This window comes from Neocloeon triangulifer, unplaced genomic scaffold (assembly GCF_031216515.1).
Source record: "Neocloeon triangulifer isolate White Clay Creek 2 clone unplaced genomic scaffold, ASM3121651v1 ptg000002l, whole genome shotgun sequence".
In the NCBI taxonomy this organism is placed as follows: domain Eukaryota; kingdom Metazoa; phylum Arthropoda; class Insecta; order Ephemeroptera; family Baetidae; genus Neocloeon; species Neocloeon triangulifer.
In genome coordinates, this window is record NW_026775545.1 from 2,304,759 (window position 1) to 2,316,751 (window position 11,993).

Below are 11,993 nucleotides of genomic sequence, written 5' to 3' on the forward strand. Positions count from 1 at the left end.
TTAAAGAAATTCTATATTACGGAACAAAATTTCTTGCTTATAATTTCTTCATTTTTAACGTCATAATGTGGATTCAATGTGCGATTTAATAGTTATTAAACGTTTTTATCATATCCTTGCTTAGGTTTTTAGGAGAGAGCAGTGTATTAAACATTAATAATGTGAAAAGTTAATGATTAAAATGTTTTGCTGTTTAGTTTCAAAAAAAATGTATAGATTAAAACCAACAGAAATAATAATTATTATCAAAATAAATTTACATATAATGGGTGCATTACAATTTGATTATGAAAGTTTAATAATTATATGAATTGTATGGGTATGCCGCATTTGTTGACTTCGGCGTAAATTTCATCCTCTCTCGTGATTGCTTAGAGCAAAGGACGTTCCCGCAATTGCACTTGCAAATTTTCTCACGTGGACGCTTCAATTTGCTCAAGACGCCATCTAAAAATTAATTTTATATATTTTAATTTTTTGGATTTGTTAAAATAATAATCCTATACATATGATCGAAATGATCTTTTTCAATGGGTGTCTGTCTCATTGCCCGAAGAGTAAGAGTACATCACATATATCACATTGATAAGCGCATTTCAGCAACCAACTTTCGATCAAAAATTTAGAAAGTGTCTTTTTGATTTACATATCATAAGAGGCTTATAGTTCCCAAATACATCAATCTTACTTCAATTTAAAACGGCAGGTTAAAAATTAATTTAAAAATCTACTAACCAACTGAAAAAATTTGACTCACCAAATATCTGTTCCCTTTCATGGGAATTGAGACGTTGTTTTATGCCATCAAAAATGTATCTTTCGTTAGGCAGGTAGAAGAGCTGCAGAGTTTTGTTAGCGGCTGTCGCAGCGATCCACTGAATCAATGTTTTTAGGAGCGGATCTCCCTATAAAGTTTATTAATTTTATTAATAATTATAAATAATAAACTATACATGAAAGAACGTCTGAATACCTTGAATCCGCCGCAACCCCAAAATCCAGTCCCTATATTCTGCTCCTTCACGTTTTTGAATCCAACGTACGCTTTGATTGTTTCTCTACGGATATTTTCCGCTTCCCATTGCGCAGCATCCCCAAGAGGATGTCTTGAAAAATCCATTGCGTCCATTGCAATAATAGATCCAGTTTTTATCATTCTATCGATGGGCACGTATTTAAAAGTGAATCCATATCCCTCGCATTTGCTGAACTGTCCGGCATTTTCAACAATGACAACCTCGTCGTCAGCCAGCTCAGGGAAGAAAATTTTCAGGACGATCAATTCGGGGCAAGTGATGAACCTGTTCTCCTCTTGAAGACTTCCGTTGCCCAAAACGCCGCCTCCCAATCGCCTTTTAAAATAATCAGTTTTTTTTTTTTTTTAATTTCAGGAGAGTTTACTTGTTTGAAAACATCACTTGTCCAGAATCATTTGGGCACTCGAAAAGATCTCCTTCGATATTTCCGAATTTACTCAAATCCAGAGAAATCGTGCTGGGGTCAAATGGAAGTTGAGGGGCGCCGCTTTTACTGCCTCCCAGACTCACCTTCTTAAAACGAACATCATCTCTCAAATTTCCTGTGTAGGATTTTGTTTGATATATTTTTCATTATAAATTGATGTTTTTATTATTACCCCAAAAACCGTATTCGGTGACTAATTTGAAATAGTTCAAAATGCATTTAATTTTCTCTTTCTGTACAGCAGGGTTGGTAGAAATACTGGTGAATAATCTGAAATAACGAAATTATTTTATTAACATCCAATCTGAAATTTATGCCTTTTTTTAGATTTACCCAATGAAATTAATTTGTGGCATCGTTTTGTTATCTGCGTGGTTGGGAAAAGTGCAAAGAAACGCGTTGGCAAGAATGCACACAATCTGTTCTCTAGTCAGGATGATTTCCTCGTCACCAAGTTTGTCGAAAACATTTTTGTGCGTGGAAGATATTTTTGACGCAATTTCTTCAATTTTTTTATAAGTTTCTTGCAAAAACACCTTTTTGCAGGAGGTATCAACCTGAATGCAGAACCGGAATGTTAATTTTGTTGTCACTTCTTAGAATATAAGCAATACACTTTACTGTCTTTACTGCGCAATAAAAAAACTCACCGAGAAATTCAGCGTTTCTTCTAGCAATTGAAAGTTCCAATGAGCAGGCACTTGTGCATATTTCCTGATTGACTTTATCAAGTCATCAGTGGAATGCAATTTATTAAAGACGCCCGATGATGTCCTGTAACCCTTCCACTGCCATTGCACCGACTTTTTGAACTGCGCCAAATCCTATTAAAAGGATAAAAGTTGCCGTTGAGCACAAATTTAATAAGAAAATTTTTCCATTATTACCGTGCGCGAAAAACTTGGAGGAGAATAATATGCTGCGTTCATTTTGCTGAAAAATCAATTGAATATTCATAAAATTATAAAAGTTTCTTTTGCATAAAAATTTTATTGGATACAGAAGAAAAGTGGAGACGAATAATAATAAATAATGCTTTCCTCGGTTCTTATAATTGCTATATTAAATTTTTTATTGATAGTATATTACAATAATTATAATTTATATTGTGAAATTAAATTTTTAGCTTTTGAAATGCGCTCGGTACTTGATGAGGTAGCTTGGGTACGCCTGAAACGCGAGGCAAAAACTTAATTCATGTAATCGACACAAATATTTTCTGAAGAAAAATACCTGGGTGTCGTCATAGACGATAATTTCCGACTCGCGGCCAGCCAAGGTAAAGTGAACCGAGTGACAACCCTGAGGAAGCGTCGTGCCTGTGCTGTTGGTAGGGTGTACTTTGCCCATCGCCACTTTGCACACGAGCATCGTCCGCACGCACGAAGAGCAGTCGGCTTTGCCGTGACTGGGACAGCCTTTTCCCAAGCCGAATGCGTAATTGTTACTTTTGGAGGAATGTTCGGCAAAATAAATTCCTACGAAAATTTAAAAAAAAATGAATAATAATACAAATCATGTTTAAAGACAAAAATTTTGATGAATTTGTAAAAAAAAATGGAAGTACTTTCCAAAAAATAAAGCAATTTTTTTATTGAAATTGAACCAACCTGCGCCGAATAAGCCTTGACTGCGCGCAAACTGCAAATTGAACCCTTCGTTGCCAATAACCTGAGCATTCGGTGTGGCGTGAAAGAGCCTTCTTTCCTCCACCCTGTGCTTCTGTCCAAGTTCCGTGTAAATCCTATGCCTAGTTTTTTGGTAATTTGGCCAAGTCTTGCCGTTTAAAATTCGAAAAACCTGAAGGTTTTAATTTTTCGAAATAAAAAATTGTAATTTAATAAGACCTTTAAAACTCACTTCAACAATTTCATAGTTCTGCACTTTGGATGAAGAGTGGTTGGTTCTGTGCATTTTATCATAAATCCAATGAAAATCTTTTTCGCGAGGGTTGACTTTTTCAAGCTTATAGCCCATTACGAAATGCCGGTGCGTCATCACTGCTGAAAAACGGCCCCTTGTATTGAAGCTGCATAATTTAGATAGATGATGCCTTAGACTTTAATGTTGACTTAAAGTACGAGAGGACGGAAGACTATTTTTTATTGTTTCGTCTCATTTTTTAACCAGTTATTTTCTATTTATATAAAACTTTAATTAATTTTTACTTATTGGATATTTTATTTTTTAATAATCAAGTTGACGTGCAATTTTTTTAGTTTAAGGATATTGTGATAAATACGTATACAGAGTAATTAATGTTCCGCAAAATTTGCTGAAATTTAACACACAAAAACTTATTCTGTCTATCGTGCAATCTCAAAAATTAAATGTAGCTTCTCCTTTCCAGGCAGGATTCTAAAATTGGATTCCAATGAGCTGTAAGAGCATCACACTCATGTTCATTTTGCGCCAAAGCAAAATTTTAGAATCCTAGTATTTTACAAAATTTATATTGAAAAAATTCCGATAATGGATAAGATTAAAATTACATGAGGAACTTCAGATAATTTTTCAATTTAAAATTTTCCTGATGAAAATTTAATTATAAAAATGTAATTTCAAGATATCAACTATATTCCCTAGCCAAATTAAAAAAAAAAAATACCCGCTCACCTTCTGGCTCAAACAGAGTTCTCTTTAAATATAATATTTCTGACAAATGAGCGCAAAAGAGTACTTCTTGCCCCTTTTTTTAAGCGCGGCCGTATGATACTCCAATATACAAAATTTATTACAATTCAAGCATAAACCCTCCACTTTTCTAGTAATCCAGTCAATTTAATAACTATAAATAATAATAATAAATAATAATAATAATAATAAATAAATAATAATTTTTTTTTTTCAAACGCAAATATATCAAAGTCCATTGTAGAAACTGTATTTTTGTTGTAATTGTTTCTCATTAAAACATTATATTTTATGATTCAAAAAAGTAATAATTACCTGAAGCCCTGCGAGCCTTTAATGATGCTTTTTTTCAAGTCTTTCGACCTTCCCTTTTTGTGAAAATCGCCGAGTCAACAGTCCACTCTGTCGTGGTTTTGGGTTGACTAGGCTGTCTGGCGAGTGGCGAGAAGTCTTCGTTGCTATTATATTGCAGCGTAAGCGCGAAAGTCTAAGGGTTCACTCGATTAGCAAAAGTCTATTTGTGTTGAGTTTGGTAACGCGCAATTTAGACTTTTATCTGGTGACGATAAAATGAGACTTGAAATGGTCATAAATTCATAACCATAATTAATTAGTAATTAAGAAATACAAATATGAACACAAAATAATAATAAAAATTGGCTTGCCCCCGCTGCAAGCTCATCATAAAGAGCATAGGTCGATGGGCCCACTATTTAATATGTTTTTGATACTTCAATTAATATAGTGCTTAAAATTTTTTTTTATAAAAAATGATTAACTGAGAATTTCCACATTAAGAATGTTGTATTTATTTTTCACAAATATATTTTCAGCTTTCTTAGGTTTCTGATTTTTTTTTAATTCGTCATTTGTGTTGAACAAATTAACTCCCAAATTAAATTCTCAACTCAAATTAATGCATTGCAAAAATAGATTTGGAAAAATGCAGAATGTAGAACAATAAAAAAAAATTTAATTTTTGAAAATTTATTTGAGATTTTAAAAACTGCGTAAAAGTCTCCGAGTAGTTTTAGCCCCTACCATTGCACTTCTTTTTAAAATCATGTATTTTGCAAACACCAGACAGTGCTAACTTGTGCATTAATTATTTAGCAGCGAAATCAAAAGTCAGTTTTCAGGCGTAAGAACAGAGCAAGCAGCGTGTCTCACGGCGAGGATTAAATTTTCTTATAATTATTTTGATTTCGTCAGGAAGGATCATTGCGCGAAACGGAGCAAAGTATCACGCGATAATTTTAGCCATAAGACTACGCAGAAAGTCTTAGTCCGAGCTGCACTCGCATGACAGAATCGCGGCTGCTGATAACATTTAGCATTTGCGAGTGGCGATGGACGGCGAATCTTGGGTAGATGGTTACGAGCTGCGTCTCCTCGACCGGAGGCACGAAAGTGTCAAGTGGGCGCGACAAAAAATGAGCAACACGATCGTCTCGCACAATGGACTGAAAATTGCTGGATATGAAATTATTGAGGTAGGATATTTTTCAAAATTTTGTTTTACAATCTAATATCAATTGAAAAATTGGTACTTTTACCAAAAAATTAGGTCTATCAAGTATTAAATTCGGATCTGTGGAACCAATATCGAATTCGAAGAGATGAAATAAGACAAGACATAGGAGGCCGAGTGAAGGAAGTGAGACTTTTCCATGGAACTAATTTCGCACGATCTATTACCGAGGATGGCTTTAAAGTGAATTTGGCTAGTGATAAAGGGATGTTTGGAAAAGGTATGCAAATTAAAAAAAAAAAAATAATTAAAACTTATAGATTATAGACGAAGAAAAATATTATATAAAAAAAAATGTCATTAATCATTATTCTAACCAAAATGTTATGTTTTTAGGAATTTACTTTGCCGATTTGTCTTCCAAAAGTAATCAGTACACCTTCGAGGGCTGCAACAAGCCTTGCAAGCAACACAACGAGGTTTATTGTTCGGACTGCGAGCGCACCATGCTGATCTGCAGGGTTGCGATGGGTGCAGAGTACAAGGCGCGAGATGCGATGAATGGCATCAAAGCGCCTCCGTCCGGCTACCACACTGTTGTCGCAGAGCCAGGTGTCTGCAAGAACATCAAGTACCCAGAATATGTGATTTACGATGATAACCAGGTACGTTTTCAGATAAGTCTCTCAATTCAAAAATTTTGTATTATCTTTAATTTCAAGGCCTATCCTGGTTACCTCGTAAAGTATAAAATCAAGAAGTGAACTGCAGCAAATCATCACAAAAAGTCTCCAAATGAAATAAATCTCTTCCATAGCAGCGCCAAAAAAAATTAATATTTATGTTTGTTGGAAATCTTGAATAAATAAATGTTCATTATTTCATACTTTTTATCCTTTTTATTATAATTTATAAAAAGGGTGCATAAAATAAAAATTTAATTGACAACCAAACCAATATTAAAATTTGGTGCGTCAAGACTAAAATAATATATTTAATTTTCAACGGCGTATATGATTACACAGAAAATTAATCTTAATTTTTATCGTTATCTATTGGGCATTAATGCCATTTACAAAGAAAGTGTTCACCAAAAACTAATATTTCCTGTTGCGTTATACTGCTTTAACCTTAAAAAGTCTTTGTTCTGCGTTCATAATATTTTCCTATTTAAGGTGAACAATGGTGTACAAGCTTATGAAAATGAATAAATAAAGCTTTGTTTACTTCAAATTTTTGTGATGTTTAATTGAAAAAAGTATTTTTTTAAACTGCATTAACAGAATAAAAAATTTATTTGTGTTATAAAAAATTGAATCGTTTTTTTACAATTATTGTTTCTTCTACAATTTTAAGTCATTAAAAGAAATTTAGAATTGTGTTCATTTTAATTTAAAGTAGAGCATCGTACAATTTTTACGGAGTTTAGATACAAAAAAAGTAAAAACGCATAATATAATATTTAAATTTATTAAAAAACAGAATCTAAAAAAGTAATATTTCTCTCATAATTTTATCAAAACAGAAATAAATAAATAAATTGTAAATAGAAAGAATTAAGCCTTTAAAACTCAATTTTTTTTTTTCAATAAATAAAATTCATCAGGTTGCATTACCTTATAATTTATATACCCATTTAATATAATAATAAATAAAAAAGAAAAGTAGAGTTTGATTGCTTAAAATGTAAGGATTTAATCTAATAATATTTATGATAATTCTAATAATTGTAATCTTTTTTTAATTATCTTTCCTGAACAGATACAGCTGAAGCGCATCACAAAAGTCAAAGACCGATGACATTTTTTTTTTTCAAAATGTTGAGTAAGCTTACATTCTTATATATCTTTAGCAAATAATGTAGTAGACTTAAAGAAGTCTTACTTCCAGTCTGCAAACATATAAGAAATTGGTACTTACGAGAAGTTGACGCACTGCTTAATTAAATTTCGGAATGGACTGCGAACAGTGGGTCGATGGTTTTGAGCTGCGTCCGCTGCCCAAAACCCACGAGAGCGTACAATGGGCACGGCAGAAAATGTCAAAAACAATCGTGGAGCACAACGGCAAGAAAATTGCCGGCTACGAAATTGTCGAGGTAAAAACCAAATCAAATTTTGCATTTTAATACAGCAACGGACTTTTATACATCTTGTATTTAAAAAGAAAAATGTTAAAATTCATTAAATTTTTCACGCAAATAACATCTTATGCTCCAACACAGGTCTTACAGGTGTTAAATTCAGATCTGTGGCAAAAGTATCGAATGCAAAGGGATCATATTAGACGCGATATCGGAGGCCGAGTGCAAGAAATTAGACTTTTCCACGGAACTAATAATGCACTTTCCATTGCAGAAAGTGGTTTCCAGGTTAAATTCGCTAAGAAGAGTGGGATGTTCGGAAAAGGTATATTTTATAATGTTGACTCAATCTTTTTACGCGAACTAAATTATTTATAAAATAGCATGGAATCTACAAAAAAAATTAAAATTTCAGATATAAAATATAAAATAAAAAAAATTAATTTTTAGAACTATCTTATTTTTAAAATTTTACAAAAAAATTAAAATTTTAATAGGAATTTACTTTGCTGATTTGTCTTCCAAGAGTAATCAGTACACGTTTGAGGGTTGCAACAAACCGTGCAAGCTGCATAATGAGGAATTTTGCGAGGTGTGCGAGAGGACTATGCTGATATGCAGGGTTGCGATGGGCAACCAGTACAAGGCGCAAAATGCAATGAACGGCATTGAAGAGCCTCCTGCCGGCTTCCACAGCGTTGTTGCAGAGCCAGGTGTCTGCAAAAACATCAAGTACAGGGAATACGTGATTTATCAGGACAACCAGGTAACAACATCATTATTCTTATTGACAATTAAGTAATTTTAAATTGCAATCATCCAACACAGGCCTACCCTGGTTATCTGGTAAAGTACAAGATCAAGAAGTAATTTCCGAGGCAAAATTGTGTTGTTGACAACTCTGATAATGTATAAAATACATTGTCTTCCTGCTGTAAAATTAACTTTCACTGACTAATCTTTTTCTACTGATTTTTTTAAATATCGACAGTATTTACATTACCGCATTTACATATCAATGTCATACATACAATTTATATTTATGAATGTAATTGCCTAAATAAAAATAATTCCTTATTTATCAAGAAAATCGTTTTCCTATTAATCACTTAAATTGTTATAATTGATGAAAGAGTATATTTGTTCCACACACAAAAAGACACAGTTTTTATCCAAATTTTGTTTCATCAGAAAGTTCAAAGGGAGTATTAAATATTGGAAGTTTAAATAATCTCTCTTTTTATAGCCACTTTATTTTCAACAAACTTGATAATTAAGTGAAGCACAAACGAATTTTTATTTGCAAATCGCCTAGTCTGCTATTTTAGTGGGTATGGTTTTATTTAGTTTCAGTAATTGCACCCATCAAGAGTCATCTCCATTTAAAAGTCATTTAATTAAGGGTTTTAATTTCATTTTCACTAAATATTGCAGGTTAGAAAAAAAATTATGTAAAAATGTCTTATTACTGTTTTATAATTTTTGACAGCATCAGAATTACATAATTCACAAATAGATCCATTATTTCACCTTACAGGAAAAATAACAATCTGTGCATGACTTTATTACAAGTCTAGATAATAATATTTAATATTTTACCCTTCAATTCAGTCTCCAGAGTAATACGAACAAATGGATAAATACTTCAAGCAATCAATAAAATAAGTCGTGGCAAAAAGAAACCGGAAAAAGTCGCACCTGTGCTTTCTCTGATCTTGCGGCGAAAATTTCTCAAATAAATTTATGATGAGGGTGCACTTTTATAAAACGTGACCAGCTCGAAAAGTCACGCATAAGGGAAATGGTCTCGTTAGGGTTCTGGGAGGTGATTCGGCCGCTGCGTCGGCTTCTGGCCTGGAGCGGCCAGTTGCGGCCGCCTCGAAAAACCGGCCGCCTGCTGCTCTGGGTGGCCACAACGGGCAGCTTGGTGCTTTTGACGGTTCTGTCGCTGGTGCAACTGGTGATCGAGGCGGCCGCCGAGCTCGGCTCGGCCCTCGAGATCGTCACCATACTGACCACCTTTGTGGAGAGCTGCTTTAGGGTGGCCTACCTTTCAGGCAACCACAAGAATTTATTCAAGCTGATGATAAAATGCCAAACTTTTCCAGGTACTTTTATATTTTTAGTTCTATTGAGTTACTAATATGTTAATTTCTATACAAAGGAGTTTATGCGATGAGAAAAAAAATTTAATTTAAATTGTATTATGAAATTATACATTTATTATTTAAGTTTATCCCCCACAAATATTTTAATGTTTTGAATAATCAATTCATTTCATTTTTAATTTGAAGAGAGCATTGATGAATTTGATCTAGCATTAAATTATTCTTTTTTTAGTGCATTTAAAGATTATATTAATTTACAAGTTTTTGAAATTTCAAAATTTTTACTTGTATTTATTGATCGTTTCAAAATTGATTGATTTCAGTTTCAACTTTGAGTTTTACGCAATCGGAGAACACTTTGAAGGCGAAAGTGGGCAAACGATCACGGCGCGTCATTTACTTTTTCTACGGCTACGTCTTTTTCGTTCTCTCCGGCTACCTTTCGCTGCCCTTCTTGCCCAGGCCCGTCGCCGAAACGACTTCAGACATCACTGCAAGCATAGTCAGGGAATATCCACTCTACCTCCCCATGTGGACCCCGTTTGGCCCAGAAGCGCTTAAAAGACCACCTTTCTATCAGATGGCAGTCATTTGGCAGGTAGGTTAAAAAACTTTTATAAATAAATTAAATAAAAAAATTAAATTCTTCAAACAGGCGTGGTCATTTGTGGTTTTGGTAACAGTTTTCTGTGGCGCCGATTGTCTCCTCTACTCTTTTGTCATATTTATTCATGAGGCCATGCAACACTTGCAACGAACAACTCCGGGAAAACCCGCCGTCGCCAGTCCCAAAATAGTAAATTCGCGATGTGAGTTCAAAGACGAGTATGAAATCTGGATTCAGCAACATCAATTTGTTTTACAGTGAATTCAAATACTTTTATAAAATAATAAAATTATTTAATTTAAAATTTTTTTAGACTGGCAACCATTGTGGAGGAAATATTTGCTCCCATAATTTTAACTACGTTTCTCGCTAATGGTTTTGTAATGTGCGTCTTGACCTACGTACTAGTAAAGGAAAGGATTTTTATAATTTTAAATCAAATCAATTATTGAACTGAAATTAAAAAATTTAGCTGAATGACATAATTGGAATTTTGTGCGTATCCGGCCATCTGAGCTGCATAATTGCAAAACTGTACGTCATGGCGAGATTTGGACAAATGTTGATCGACGAGGTGAACGAATTTTTTTAATTTGATACATATACATTTTTCTTCTAACACGATACGCAAAATTTACAATAGAGTGAGCACCTGAAGTCTAGCATGGCTTTTAAAGTGTGGCCTGACATGGGAAAGCGGAGGGACGCGCACATCATCAGTCTCAGGTGCTCGAACCCTATCGCCCTGACGGGAATGAAATACTTCACTTTATCAGTCGAGGTGTTTGGAAGGGTATGCATTAAAAAAGCATTTTTGGTAAAATGTCCGACTCTCTTATAAATTCTAGGTTTGCAGCGTTGCGTTGAGCTATTTTGTAGTACTACTTCAAATTCACTGAATATAATTGGCCGTGAAAAAAAATGTAATGGATCGATGCATTGCTTGTTATTAATTATTTATTTATAAATATTATGTATTTTAATTGCAATAAAAAATTAGAAAAAACCCTGTGTGGCCAATAATCACGTGCATTGTGAAAAAATGCAATAAAACATTAGTTCAAACTATTAAGGTAAAATCACTAAAATCGTAAAATGCACTTTCCCACATTTTCCACACAATATGTTTTAAGTATTTTAAATTTTTGCGATTCACTGAAGCAGAATTTCGTGGAAAATGTTTTAATTTTTTTCAAATGGATTGGACTTTAAAAGCTTCTGCAAAACGATGAAGCAGAGTTTAAGTGCTGCGGAAGCGCACATAGCTTTCAGGGACTTTTTAAAAGAGAATTTTGAAATTTTCAGTCGACTAAGTGACGAGATGAAGCTCGCACTGGTGGTCGCATGTTTAGTGGCTGTAAGTTTTAAATTACTACATTTTTTCAAAATTTCAATGTGGTAGAAATTTTTAGATTAATTCAATTTGTTAATGGATGCTCAAAGTTTAAAAGTTTTTCGATATATCGCACATTATATCAGTTTTTGGATTTTTTCTATTTTTCATTTCAAAATCAATTCTTTCGATCAGTAAAAAAGAGAGCAATTTGAAATAACGAAATTGACAAACCAAATTAAGCTCGTCGTGGAGTTAATTTATATGTCAGATCATATTGTTCAATATACACA

At 33.4% G+C, this 11,993-nt stretch overlaps 5 protein-coding genes across 5 annotated transcripts; 4 read left to right on the forward strand and 1 right to left on the reverse strand.

Annotated features, from left to right (window-relative positions):
* Positions 1–147: 147 nt before the first annotated feature.
* LOC132204630 (poly(ADP-ribose) glycohydrolase-like) lies at positions 148–6,167 on the reverse strand. The gene is made up of 10 exons (XM_059633255.1): positions 5,974–6,167; positions 4,414–4,585; positions 2,352–2,397; positions 2,115–2,288; positions 1,798–2,021; positions 1,637–1,734; positions 1,402–1,579; positions 974–1,352; positions 758–905; positions 148–447 (listed from the first exon to the last, which is right to left on the reverse strand). The coding sequence occupies exons 3-10, from the start codon at positions 2,391–2,393 to the stop codon at positions 296–298; spliced, it is 1,395 nt and encodes a 464-aa protein (XP_059489238.1). The 5' UTR covers positions 2,394–2,397; positions 4,414–4,585; positions 5,974–6,167; the 3' UTR covers positions 148–295.
* On the forward strand, positions 5,212–6,788 carry LOC132204658 (poly [ADP-ribose] polymerase tankyrase-like). The gene is made up of 4 exons (XM_059633285.1): positions 5,212–5,591; positions 5,666–5,849; positions 5,966–6,234; positions 6,292–6,788. The coding sequence occupies exons 1-4, from the start codon at positions 5,448–5,450 to the stop codon at positions 6,331–6,333; spliced, it is 639 nt and encodes a 212-aa protein (XP_059489268.1). The 5' UTR covers positions 5,212–5,447; the 3' UTR covers positions 6,334–6,788.
* A 623-nt stretch (positions 6,789–7,411) lies between these two features.
* On the forward strand, positions 7,412–8,719 carry LOC132205161 (poly [ADP-ribose] polymerase tankyrase-2-like). Its single transcript, XM_059634060.1, has 4 exons — positions 7,412–7,667; positions 7,794–7,977; positions 8,150–8,418; positions 8,481–8,719. The coding sequence occupies exons 1-4, from the start codon at positions 7,524–7,526 to the stop codon at positions 8,520–8,522; spliced, it is 639 nt and encodes a 212-aa protein (XP_059490043.1). The 5' UTR covers positions 7,412–7,523; the 3' UTR covers positions 8,523–8,719.
* A 734-nt stretch (positions 8,720–9,453) lies between these two features.
* On the forward strand, positions 9,454–10,628 carry LOC132205220 (uncharacterized). Its single transcript, XM_059634163.1, has 3 exons — positions 9,454–9,760; positions 10,084–10,358; positions 10,416–10,628. The coding sequence occupies exons 1-3, from the start codon at positions 9,454–9,456 to the stop codon at positions 10,626–10,628; spliced, it is 795 nt and encodes a 264-aa protein (XP_059490146.1).
* A 110-nt stretch (positions 10,629–10,738) lies between these two features.
* On the forward strand, positions 10,739–11,328 carry LOC132205445 (odorant receptor coreceptor-like). The gene is made up of 3 exons (XM_059634494.1): positions 10,739–10,941; positions 11,011–11,160; positions 11,216–11,328. Exons 1-3 carry the CDS (start codon positions 10,909–10,911, stop codon positions 11,264–11,266), a joined length of 234 nt encoding a protein of 77 aa, XP_059490477.1. The 5' UTR covers positions 10,739–10,908; the 3' UTR covers positions 11,267–11,328.
* The last annotated feature ends 665 nt before the right edge of the window (positions 11,329–11,993 follow it).

Bases quoted from the DNA above. Each gene is read 5' to 3' on its own strand.
- LOC132204630 (XM_059633255.1), bottom strand. From the start codon at position 2,393: ATGAACGCAGCATATTATTCTCCTCCAAGTTTTTCGCGCACG. The intron at 2,022-2,114 runs GTGAGTTTTTTT...TTCTGCATTCAG, and splicing joins AAGAAACGCTGAATTTCTCG to GTTGATACCTCCTGCAAAAA. The intron at 1,353-1,401 runs GTAAACTCTCCT...TTATTTTAAAAG, and splicing joins CAAGTGATGTTTTCAAACAA to GCGATTGGGAGGCGGCGTTT.
- LOC132204658 (XM_059633285.1), top strand. From the start codon at position 5,448: ATGGACGGCGAATCTTGGGTAGATGGTTACGAGCTGCGTCTCCTCGAC. The intron at 5,850-5,965 runs GTATGCAAATTA...TTATGTTTTTAG, and splicing joins TAAAGGGATGTTTGGAAAAG to GAATTTACTTTGCCGATTTG. The intron at 6,235-6,291 runs GTACGTTTTCAG...TTTAATTTCAAG, and splicing joins TGATTTACGATGATAACCAG to GCCTATCCTGGTTACCTCGT.
- LOC132205161 (XM_059634060.1), top strand. From the start codon at position 7,524: ATGGACTGCGAACAGTGGGTCGATGGTTTTGAGCTGCGTCCGCTGCCC. The intron at 7,978-8,149 runs GTATATTTTATA...AAATTTTAATAG, and splicing joins GAGTGGGATGTTCGGAAAAG to GAATTTACTTTGCTGATTTG. The intron at 8,419-8,480 runs GTAACAACATCA...CATCCAACACAG, and splicing joins TGATTTATCAGGACAACCAG to GCCTACCCTGGTTATCTGGT.
- LOC132205220 (XM_059634163.1), top strand. From the start codon at position 9,454: ATGGTCTCGTTAGGGTTCTGGGAGGTGATTCGGCCGCTGCGTCGGCTT. The intron at 9,761-10,083 runs GTACTTTTATAT...GATTGATTTCAG, and splicing joins AAAATGCCAAACTTTTCCAG to TTTCAACTTTGAGTTTTACG. The intron at 10,359-10,415 runs GTAGGTTAAAAA...TTCTTCAAACAG, and splicing joins AGATGGCAGTCATTTGGCAG to GCGTGGTCATTTGTGGTTTT.
- LOC132205445 (XM_059634494.1), top strand. From the start codon at position 10,909: ATGGCGAGATTTGGACAAATGTTGATCGACGAG. The intron at 10,942-11,010 runs GTGAACGAATTT...AATTTACAATAG, and splicing joins GACAAATGTTGATCGACGAG to AGTGAGCACCTGAAGTCTAG. The intron at 11,161-11,215 runs GTATGCATTAAA...TATAAATTCTAG, and splicing joins CAGTCGAGGTGTTTGGAAGG to GTTTGCAGCGTTGCGTTGAG.